Source organism: Parasteatoda tepidariorum, chromosome 3 (assembly GCF_043381705.1).
Source record: "Parasteatoda tepidariorum isolate YZ-2023 chromosome 3, CAS_Ptep_4.0, whole genome shotgun sequence".
Lineage (NCBI taxonomy): Eukaryota > Metazoa > Arthropoda > Arachnida > Araneae > Theridiidae > Parasteatoda > Parasteatoda tepidariorum.
Window position 1 is genome coordinate 94,329,853 of NC_092206.1, and position 12,811 is coordinate 94,342,663.

The 12,811-nt window shown below is 31.1% G+C and overlaps 1 protein-coding gene across 1 annotated transcript in view; it reads right to left on the reverse strand.

Moving 5' to 3' along the window:
* Positions 1-486: 486 nt before the first annotated feature.
* Positions 487-12,811, reverse strand: part of LOC107451734 (caprin-1) — a 24,700-nt gene continuing 12,375 nt past the window's right edge. Inside the window, exons 8-11 of the mRNA XM_016067925.4 lie at positions 6,369-6,790; positions 3,105-3,264; positions 2,251-2,322; positions 487-2,143 (exon numbers count right to left, since the gene is read on the reverse strand). Of these exons, the coding sequence (XP_015923411.1) occupies positions 2,019-2,143; positions 2,251-2,322; positions 3,105-3,264; positions 6,369-6,790 (779 nt within the window). The 3' untranslated portion in view covers positions 487-2,018. The remainder of the gene's footprint in view (positions 2,144-2,250; positions 2,323-3,104; positions 3,265-6,368; positions 6,791-12,811) is intronic.

The following is a 12,811-nucleotide window of genomic DNA, read 5'->3' on the forward strand; positions in this document are numbered from 1 at the left end:
ATGGTCCTGGCTTTTGTCTCAAGCCAAAAATTCTTTATTTTTTTCTTTCTTGAAGATATTCTATATATGCATAGATATTTTTTATTTATTTTATTACTATTATTAAAGAATTGGGTGACAGTTACGAGTTTGCGGGTACTTGCAGCTTTTAATTGGGTGATCTTATATTGCTTATGCTCTGAGATGCAAAGAGTAAATGTCAAATATTAGTTACCTAAAGTAAAATCAGATGATCAAAAGTATATCAACACACCTACAACAGTGAAGAAAGAGGTTTCTTTTAAGAAATGTCCAAACATGTACATGTAAGTATGTCATTATTTCACAGTAGCCACATAACAAAAATTCATTTGTATATTGCAGTAAATAATTATGGAAAAAAAATGCCAGCATTTTCTGAATGATGAGTTAATTAATGCTAGACCGATACGCATTAAGAGCTAATTCTAAATAAAGTGAGTATATCAAAATAAGAATCTAATAACGTTTTCCATAAAACACTTTATTAACATTATAGCAATTCAGCTTTGGATTATCAGTTAGGACTAACACAGTTGTCCATAAACTTAAAAAATTTTACAAAAAATTAATAAAAAAAAAACTTTTTAAGCTGACGGAGCATGCATAACCTGACTACAAGACATACAATAGATACGAGTAGCAGGAGAATGCAGATTGCCAGGCATCGTGGGAAGGAAAACAAAATTTAACAAATTTTTTTTTGGCAATTCCTAGACATTTAAGAGACACGAATAAACACCAACAAATACTTGTCGTTATTTTTATTTCCATCTCTGGATTTAATCTGGAATTTCTGTACACGTAACATGCAATAAGTTGAAGAAAAACATTAGGAACAGAGGAAAATAAATCCCTTCTTATCATAAGAAAAAAAATAAGCAAAATATGGGAGAAAGATAGGTCAAGATGCTAAAACAAAAAGCTAGCAAAAAAAAAAAAAAAAAAACTCACAAAAGGTAGCAAAATTTATCACATTAAAAATGATTTCCTCTTTTTTCTCCTTTTAAATAATTTATGTTTATTTATAACATCACACTTTAGATGATTGCAGCCTTCCACATCAAAAATACTCACAATGATTTATATAATACATGAAACATTTTGTCAGATATGTCGTAAGTTAATAGAATAATCTGGCTTTTGCAAACAGTCGCCCCCAATTTGCAACACAAAAATCTTAACTGCAAGTTTTCACTATGTTCTAATCACCCATGGCACACTTTTTAGGCTTAATGCAGGCCACGTACAATTCGGAAAATTTAAAAATGATAATCACCGCTCAATCAGTCTCATTTACAATAAGCCTAGAGTAGTAAAGGCTAACTATGAACCAAATTAGAGGCTTATTACAGTCAGTCTGTGTAGCTCATTGTAAATTTTAAAATTAGACTAAAGGCATAAAGACTGATTAAAATAAGCCTAAAAAATATTGGGTAGGTTAGAAAATATTAAAGACTTATCCATAAGCTTGACACATTGCAAAATACAGACAATGGTTGCAGAGCTGGATTTTTCAATTAGCCTACTACGAATACATATTTTCCCTTCAAGGAGGTTAAGGTAAGTCACGCACAGCATGTGCTGGTCCCAGCTAAACCACTGCCAGAGTGCAAGTCTTAAGGCATAATGCCCTTGACAACATGCCACAAATCACTTTTAGGCACAATGCCCATGACACGCCTTTCAATTGCACAATGTAATACTGTGTGAGACGAATGATTTAAGGAAAGTGTTTATTATTTCTTTTTTGTTCAGTGATCAGACAAAAGACAAGAAGGTGAAGACTTGTCAGAAGGCCACAGCTTTGTTACATATTTTTTTTCATTAAATTTTTTAATAGTTTTTTTTTGGTAGCAAAAAATTTGAGTGCTTAAGTCCTTTTCCTTAGTGATATTAAAAAAAAAAAAAAGTTCTTTGTAGCATGGATATTCCACTGCCGCTGCCAAGTCCGAGATGAATGGTACACTGTACACCAAGAGTCAAAAATTAATTCACGGTTACTGTTGCGTTTCTTGCTCCTGAGGTCTGTTGTCTTGTTTTTGCTGATGATAATTGTTTCGTTGTTGATGAGGAGCATCTGTACGATAATTACCACGCCCTCTGTTGTTCCCGCCACCTCGACCTGAAATAGTTACAAATTTATATCGAATAAATAAAACATTACACGCAATAAAATAAAAGGCAAGCATTTATTAAAATTCAGATGATATGAAACTTTCAATGTCTTACCACGGTTATTTCTTCTAAAGTTATCATTATAGCCATTCCTGTCCCGATAATAGTTGTTTTGATATCCGCCACCTAAAATAGATATAATTATGCTACACATATTATAACAGTTTTTTTTAACACACAGTTACAGCTATGGTAAATATAAGATTTAATACTAACATTGAATCAAAAGAATAAAATAAAATTTTATACAGTCAAAATGTAGAGTGCCGAAAAATAGTTCTAAATTCAAACATACACTATTGAACAACTAATTTTTTTACTGAACAATAGAAAGGGGGTGAAACTGGAAACAATTAGGAAGATTTGACTTTTAACTCATGAAACAACTATTTTTTTGAAAATAAAATTAAAAATCTTGAAAATTTTTAAAGAAACTATAACAGTGGACAGGAAACTTTTTTTGTTTTTGTTTCCTCCTATGTGCGTTCACTGCAATTTGAGTGACCTCTCAATCATTTCTTTCACAAATTTAACCAGTTATTCATTGCCTACCCAACACCAGGCCAGAAGTTTCGATTATACGTTTTCATAACCCGGTATCAAAATCCTGGCAATTTTTGGTAACACTCATTAATACTCGACATACACTCATCTATGTATGACATTAAATTTTGAAAACCATGAAATTCTTAAGTTTCTGAATCATTTAAGCTAAAGTGATCGGAAAATTTCATGAACTTTTTAAAGTTTAGATATTTTGGTCGATAAAATTAGTCATGTGATAAGTCCATTCTTTATGTCATATCAAGATTATGCACTTAAATACATGGTCTATTTTTTAAAATTTCATACTCTATTTCGAAAAAGAAAATTCCGTAAAAGAAAAAATATTTATAACATGAACAAACCTCTACTGTTGTAGTTGCCCCGACCACGGTAGTAGTTACCGCGTCCCCTGCCTCTTCCCCTGTAGCCACCTCTGTAGTTATAATCTTTATTTTTGTCGTCAGGAGCACCATTTATGTTGCCATCAATATCAAGAGCAGAAAGGTCTTCATCGCCATTTACCTTTAAGTTAAAAAGAGAGAGAAACTTATCCAATGCAATTTATAAGAGCAGTTACATACATTCTTCAAAGTAACTAAAATACCTATAAATATATATAAAGAGATTATTAAACTGTAAAATAATAGCTACTTGATATATTTAAGAAAGTTGATAATTATCTTTAAGTATAAGACAGTATTTATCTCAATTTGTCAATTCATAAAAATCAGGAAATTTTTTAGTGTGATACATCTGTGGGTACAGTGTATGGTCAGTGGGTACATATTAAAAAACACATATTTTCTTCTTTTAAATTGATATAAATTGCTTGATATTTTTAAAGATATTTAATAGGATTAAGCCAGCATTTTTATTCAGTTTAAGAAATTTTATGTTTACAAACTACCTATTTATGATAAACTTTATAATTTGATTAGCTTAGACACGAATCCTTTGGTATGTAAACATGTAGAGCAGGAAAACAGTCCTGGGAAAAAAATTGTGTGAGAAGTATGGCAAACCAAATTATTACTTTTGCATTCAACCAGTTCATTAGTGGGTTTTTACCATGATTCATAACATTTGTTTATTTCCTTATTAATAAATATGAAAATGGAATCATCAAAGGAAAAAAATTGTTTTGCTTAGCAGCTAATAAATCGATGCACGAGCATATCACCCCATGAGTGCCACTCAAAAGAGAATTCACAACTGAATTTATTATTTGATCAACATTGTCTAGCCTTATGTAACAGAATTTTTCCGAAATTTACAGCTCATTGAGAGTCAGCTGTAAATCCGAAACAAATACATTATATTCCATCCCACATAATATATTAATGGCTGCTTATTTTTCTAAAAGAGCACATTTATTTTTCATTTTATTAGTTTATTTTTCCCAGCAGACAATACAAAATTAACAGCTAACCTCATATGTATTTTTACAAAGCCAACTTTTTATAGGAGAAATTTATAACATTACTTATTTTTTACTTCATGATAATAAAGTTTTTTCGCTAGAGTAGTTTAATTTTTTAAGGAAAATAATTATAATTTAGATTTTGCCTAGCATCCCGAAATGTCAGGAAAAATTAATAACTCAAGTAGATGTTGAAGTTAGTCAATCCCATTCAATATTAATTGAAGGATGGAATCCAGTCCACTGATTATTTTCTCAAGACTGGTTTCAGTCCTCAGGATTGAAGAGTGGCATTCAAGGCATGTCACACAATTAAAACTCTTTTACAAACACTGAAAAGAGATGAACACAACTATACATAACTTATTTCTTTAATAATAAAATACAGTCTAACCTGTTTATCTCGAATCTCACGGGAAGCCAAATATTCGAGATAAAAGAGGTTTCGAGTTATACAGGTAATTTAAAAAAATTAAATTTAATTAAGAAATTCTATTAAAAGTGCTTTAATTGCTTTTAGTAGAAAAATATAGACATTTCTTTAATTTAACTATACCACATATATCTATTTACATAACAGTTTCTTAACTCTTAACATACATTAAACACTGAAAATAAGCTTTCGAAATTTTTTGACGAATAACCTTATTTGTTTCGATTATTCTTTTGAGGTTAGAAAGAGCGCCAACTCCTCTTAGCCAACATTTTCCTGGGAGTCAAGAGTAGTTTATAAGTTTTCTACTTCTTTTGCATTAACTTTTGATTCATCAATATAATCTTCAGCTTCTTTCTCTTCATCTGATATTCCTTTGACATTATCTATAATTTCCACATCTGTCAATGTTCCACATGTTTCCAGGCAGTTGTCCACTTGTAAAAATCTTCAAAATTAATGTCAACATTAAATCCAAATTTTATTGCATTCCATTCTGGCAAATCTGGCACTGCATTTTCAGCTTTAACATTTTCTTCTTCTTTTACTGATGCCTTCAACCTCTTATTCAACATCTTCGCAGCTATTTTTAAAACCAGCTTTTTAAAATGATTTTGGATAGTTTTTAAGAGACATTTCTCCAGGCAAAACAGTAATTCTTATAGTTCTTGAACTAACTTGTTTCATCGATGGCATCTACAAGTTTGCATAGCAACTGCTTTCTTAACTATGTTGAAATACTAACCCCTGATGGTCACTACTCATTAACCCCTCACTTATGGCCAGAATCATTGTATTCCTTTCTAGTTAAGCAAGTGCAGGGATAATAATTGAAATTCCAAGAAACACTCTCTACCTGTTCATCCCTACTTCCTATGGATTCACGAAATTCATCACTGTCTACGAGTCCAACTGATAAAGAAAGTTGTGAAATTTGTGCTCTACTATTAGAAATTTGAGAAACGGAGGTTCTGAAGAAGAAAAAATTTCGACATAAACATGGAAAACACATTGATTTTAGACAGTAAATGTAGGGAATTTTAGAAATTTCGAGATAAACAGGCTCAATATTATTAATACGGGAATGGCTTTCCCCTCCAAAACTGTAAAAATTACAAATATTTGCAAAAAAGAAATTTTTATTGTAAATGTACAAAAAAATGGATATCATATGACTGATTATGTTCTTGAAATTGACTCCAAAAATCCAAGTACTATGCTAAAAAGTTTTGCACAGAAGTTCCCTGCGTTAAAAAGCAAGATTCATCACCAAACCGATTTTAAATGTCATATTTCAAGGATTGATGAGGTACTACGAGACAACATTAAAGGATACGTTTGTCCTTCTTGCAATTATCTGAAAATAGTTGTTCTCGTAAGCCATTAAGGCAGAGGGGGTGTGATTGTCTCTGTTTTCCAATGGCACCATCTATGGAAAGGAATTTGACTTCTGCCACAACCATACATCACACCCGTTTATAGGACGATTCACACTTACTCCCCAACAGATCGCACTTTTGACCTGTACCAGAGGATGACTCATCTCCAATTCATTATCTCCAGAGGTATTGATTTGTTATGGGAACATGGATGACTTTGTGACCAGACAGATTTAATGTGCAACAGTCACCATTTACTACACGGAGTCTCCAGCCTGCCGGATCCGAACCCCCGTTTTCACAAACGAGAGTTAAGTGCCATGCCAACTAGGCTATCACAGCCACTCTGAAAATAGTAAAAAATTAAACTAACCAGCCACAAAGCACCACTCACCGCTTGAACAGAATCAGACTTAGCCAAGTCGGCCATTTCAGGAACTGGAACTGCGACTGGCACATGTACTCCAGTTGGAGGTGCAGAGATAACAGCAATGGTGGTAGGCAAAGGTGCATGATGAAGAGTGACGGGGACATATGCTTGCGGCATGATCATATTCTGCATCACAGCGAAGCTTTGGTTGGTGAAAGTCTGAGTAGGGATAGGATGAGAGGGGTCAAAGTCAAGGGCAGGAGGTACAGACTGAGGAGCATTGAGAGCAGGTTGGGGAAGTGAAGCATCTGTAGATTCAATGTTATTGACTGGTTTCCCATTCTCTTCAACAGGGGGTGATGAGGGATAAGAGGAGCTGGCAAAATTAGCTGATGGAGCAGGTGCCATTTGATGAACAGCCACTACAGCAGGGTCCATGTGTGGAGCTAAATATGAAAGTGAGATGTTAAATAGTGGAAATCTAACATTAAATAGAAAAAAAAATAGATTTAGAAGAGATTTTATTTTTAAGATAAAAAGTCACATAGGCAAAAGGAACTGAATTCCAGACGATTCAAGCACAGGGTTCATATTTGGTATACAGAAAAAAACTCGATTAGTCAAAAGAACAATTCCAAAGAGAAAAAAGGCACACAGCAATGTAATTTATTAGGTAAGTAAAGATAACATGAAATTAAAACAAATAAAGAACAATTTTTTTAAGTAACTGGTTGCCAGGTATGCATAATATACATAAGCGTGTCAACTCAGTAGAAAATTTGTTATCACATGTATATAAAGGTCAAAATTCCCCTATTCTCCATGTAGTCAATATTTTTCAAAGAAACTATTCCCAGGGATGAGAGTAGTCAGAAAGTAAAAAAGAGGAAATCCAAAAAAACAAAGAAAAGAAAAAAAAAAAAAGAATATATATATATATATATGTAAACAAAAATTTGACAAAAAAGTGCGATTGTTAAACTTGTAAACCATGTGAATATAAATCCCGATATGAGACTTTTAAATCACGTAAATATGAAACTTTGAATTTAAAAAATGCGAAAATACAAATCATGATTTTTTAATTTTTTGATCACGATGCATAATTTTTAAATCGCGCGATATTACAACCACAAAAACGAATCACGATATTGGATTTTAAGATCACGTGAATACGAATTGCTACATAGGGCTTTAAAAGCTCGTAAATACAAATCGCGATATTGATTTTTTAAATCTCGTAAGTAAGAATCGCACTGTACAATATTTAAATCGCCTGAATAAGAATCACAACGTTCAACTTTTAAAATCAAGTAAATACGAAAGTCGAGATTTGATAATAAAGACGCGATTTTAAAAATGCATAAATATAAAACACGATATTGGATTTTTAAATGTCGTAAATAAGAATCATAATATACGATATTTAAATAGCGTAAATAAGAATCGCAATGTGCAACTTTTAAATCAGGTAAATACGAAAATCGATGATTGATATTAAAATCGCGTGAATAAAAATCGAGANATATATATATATATATATATAAACAAAAATTTGACAAAAAAGTGCGATTTTTAAACTTGTAAACCATGTGAATATAAATCCCGATATGAGACTTTTAAATCACGTAAATATGAAACTCTACATCGAATTTAAAAAATGCGAAAATACAAATCATGATTTTTTAATTTTTTGATCACGATGCATAATTTTTAAATCGCGCGATATTACAACCACAAAAACGAATCACGATATTGGATTTTAAGCTCACGTGAATACGAATTGCTACATAGAGCTTTAAAAGCACGAAAATACAAATCGCGATATTGATTTTTTAAATCTCGTAAATAAGAATCGCACTGTACAATATTTAAATCGCCTGAATAAGAATCGCAACGTTCAACTTTTAAAATCAGGAAAATACGAAAATCGAGATTTGATAATAAAATCGCGATTTTAAAAATGCATAAATATAAAACACGATATTGGATTTTTAAATGTCTAAAATAAGAATAATACAGGGTGCGTAGCCAAATCTTTGAATCAAAAATAAGCACTTTTTAAAAACTTTTCAAGCACTTTACAAATATTTTCAAGCATTTAAAAAATTCATATTCAATCAATGATATTATTGAAAAACAAAAACATTTTATTAACAGTTTTAGCGTTAAAAAAACCCCCAAAAAGAAACGGGCGTAAATCGAAACAATCAGTACTTTCCCACATCACCGAGTGAATTCAACTTGACCCTGAACTCAGAACAAAAGTACCCTTACCCCCTACGTCAAAAAAACTGTTAGAAGTAAAATAAAATAAGCAAGAACAAAATTAAAATAAATTCAAAAGAAAAACATTTCATAAGGATCTAATATTCTCTATCTGAATTGGAGCACTCGGGTTACGGTTTCAAGTGTGCGCGAATGCGCAAGTCGTAACGTGGGTACGACGTGAAGTCCGCATGAATGATTACGTAGCAAACTCCCCATTTTTCGTGAAATGCATGGGATCCACCAGATATCACTGAAGGGAGAAAAAAAAATAATTCGGAAAAAAGCACTTTTTAAAAACGCCAGCTGAAAAAAGCACCTTTAAAAGCTTTTAAAAACGAAATCCCCCAAAAAGCCCCTTTAAGTACTTTTTACAAACGCTACGCACCCTGTAATAATATACGATATTTAAATTGCGTAAATAAGACTCGCAGTGTGCAACTTTTAAATCGGGTAAGTACGAAAATCGATGATTGATATTAAAATCGCTTGAATAAAAATCGAGATCTGAATTACGAAAATACGAGCTAGCCAGTCGACGGATAAAAAATACGGAAAATCTTATTTTCTGTGCGTGAAATCGGAGAAATTAGCTAAAATAAGTAAAAATGCGGAAGGGTTAGCAGCTAGGGCGTAGATTGAATTTTCTGTTTATCTTTGAAAATCGTAAATAAATATAATTATTTTACTTCAATGACTGAATTAAAAAAAAAAAAAACGGGAAATTTATTTAAAAAAACGAAACTTTTAGAGAATCGGAGTTTTTGATAAAAAAGGCTGAAATTCGAGAGACAAAAAAAATCTCATCCCTGTATAAAGGTCATCAAGTTTTATCCCAAGGAAATGATTTTTAGAGAAACTTCAGAGGGAGGAAAAGGGACTTCAACAATTTCCCTCCGTGGAAAATTAAATTCCTCATAAAACATTTTAACTTGTGAAAAAAAAAATTTCAGCGGAAATTAGCGGAAAAAATGGAAAAATCTGAAGAAAAAAAAAGCGGAAATCCGCGGAAGAATCTCCTCCCTGTATTCCAGAAAAATCTACATCATTTATCCACTAAAGGAAAATAAAAAAATTTAATTTATTCTTGGGCATATATAATAGTTTGATAAGAAATTATAAGACAATTTAAAAAAAAAAAAAATGAAGATGTTGATGCTATAGATGTCATATTTTCTATCTTGCAGATCCACTTTTAAACCAACTACCATTTTAGACATAATTAAATTATGTATAATAATAAAGATAAAGAACCATGAACACTTCTTTTCTCTGCAATTATATTATCACTTAAATACAGACATTTACTAGGAAAAAAGTAGTTATTCAATATCTAAAATTTTGAACAGAAACAATATAAGCTTTTGATACCAAAATACACTTAAATAATACCAAAATACAGTTCAATAATTCATTCTGAATAACTTTTATTTATATCCTATTTTGGATGATTTTTTTTATGTCAACTGAATATACATATTGAAATTACAAAATAAGTAGCACCTAAACATGGAAACTTAATTAGTTTAACGTAAACTCAATTATTTTAACCTAAACATATACTGAAAAGAAGTAGCCAATTGAATCTGTTTAGCAGAGGGATTTGAACATACAGTACTTAGTTCAAGTCTGGGAATATGTAACATTTACTTATGTACATTTTGCGGATAGTCATTTAAAACAACTACTGCAACATATAAATCAGGGGTCTGTCTAGGTTTTTCTAAAAGGTATCTATTTTGTGAAAATTTAGAAATAATTCGTGAAAATTAAAAAATGAACACAACATGTACACAATATCATTTTAATTAGTATTTTACACCAAGTACTCAGCACACTTAGCGTACTCAGATAACAGTATACTGAGATAAAAGAATGAGAAGAAAATTGAAAATTCATGGCTTACTCTACGATTGTCTGAACACACTTTAAAGTAAATGATACAAAAAGGGGAATTCAAGGAAAAAGCAAAAAGTGGCATAATTGTATAAATCAATATCAATACTCCATATATTATCAAATAATAGTCTTATTATATGATTGAACAATGCATTATGATTTATCCACACATTACTACACCTACAAATCTAACTCTTGGTTTAAATAATTTCTAACATTTCAAGGAATTTTTAACAAGACTTATCAGTTACAAACATTGAAAAAAAAATTAACAAATACTCAAAATTATGATATTTTTAACTAAAAACCTAGAAAAATTGAAATTTTAGGACCTTTATCACTTAAAAAAGTGAATAATGTTTTAATATTTAAATTTCTGCAGTCTCAACTTCTATACACAGGTTTTTAGCAAAAATTATAGTTTCAAGTGGTTCCAGATTTATAAAGCGAACATGAAATAACTTAAATTTTTAAGATGTTTTTCTGAGGACCCTTTTAAGAACTTATTATGCAACTTGTTTTCCTTTTGAGTAATAGTTTGAAATTTAGGACCCTAGTATGTCAACAAAAAACTGTAAAACATAATTGAAAGTGTAAAACCCATCAACCAAAATTACATTCTAAAAGATCCTTTTCAAAGAACATCTGGATTTTGGCTTCTTAAAAATATTTACATTTTTAATAAAATAGAGTTATCCAAAGATGTGAACATACAGGGTATCTGCTATATTTCAGATTTTCAAATTCATGACTAATTCCAAGAATTTTTCATGACTTGAGCCCTGCGCACAGCTTAGTTTTTATACTTTCCGGTCCTGAAAAACGGGGCGATTTTTAAGTTACTTTTAGTTTAATATTTTTCATTTTAACTAATTTTTTCACCCCTAAATATCAAAAATTATAAGTATGATATGAAATGCAATGTTAAAGGATCAATCTACTGGTTACTACATTAAAAAATAGGCGTTACTATCTTCCTTCAACAAATTTTTCTATATAATTTGCTACCACTTTATTAAAACTATTCCAGAAAGCGGAGCAGTTGGCATTCCTGCATATAACACCGCTGACACTCTGCAAATCCATATCTTTCATAAATGCTTATCGCACACGGGGAACACAGGCCGGTGGCTACGCTTTAACCGGGAAATGGCCAGATCCGTTTTGAAATCAGGGGAAAAATTTCTTTGCCCGCGACTTTCACGCTACCTGTAGAAGGGGACGAAACAGATAACCCGCTCAAATCGCGGAAGTCGTACGCGGAGGGTTAATGAAGTTACTATTTTCTCCGACAAAAACACTAAAATTTAATAAAGTATTATAAAAACATTCATTGGAATGATAGGAATAACCAAAACTGTTATACTCTGCATCTTCATATTTATAGATTTGAAACTTAAAAAACAGAGTAAAGAAAGAGTTGAAGCAATAAAATAGCTCAAAAAAAAATAACTAAGCAAATATTTTTTTTCTTGTTCATCAGAAAGGAAAGAAATACTCCTGATTTTTCTGTTCTCATTTCGGAATAAAATTAAAAAAAATAATAACAAAAATTCTGAAATCACAGAAATTTAAAAGATAATTTGCTCTAGAAATAATGTTTTTTCTTTCATTTTTTTAAAGAACACTATAATTTGAAAAGAAGATGATAAAAATTTTTATATTTTAATAAAATAAGACTGTGCGCAGAGATTTTGTTACAAATTCAGATATTCGGAACACCACGAAATTGAGGGGGGGAGGGAGTAAATTCCATTTTAAAAATTAGATTTTTCGGCGACCTAAATCCATGACTTTCCATAATTTGTTTAAAAAACTAGTTAAAATCATGAAATTTCATGACAAATTTTGTTCAATACCGAAATTTATGACTTTCCATGATTTCTCATGACTTTCCAGGTGAGCAGATACCCTGCACATCACAAAAATTTAGAATAGAATAGCAACTGATGTGACATGAATTGTGGTATCATTGAGCACTGGTACATGGTGTTTTGTACTCTGCATCCCCATGCAATTTATTGTGTGCAATTAGCACTAGCTGTAAAGCTATCACTTATCAAAAACCTGAGGAATTTGCACTGGATTTCATGGCAAGATTCTGCTGCAAAAAAACTCTCCAAAAAAATTAATGCCAGGGTGATTTTCAAAGAAAAAAAATTAAAATATCTAAATGCACGCTTAAGTGAATTAACCAGGATTACGTAAACAGGAAATTTTGAAGTCCGAATTCGAAAAACTTTCTCTACCCCAGATAGATAAAAGTTAGACTATGGTAAACAAAAAAAGTTTTTTTTTTA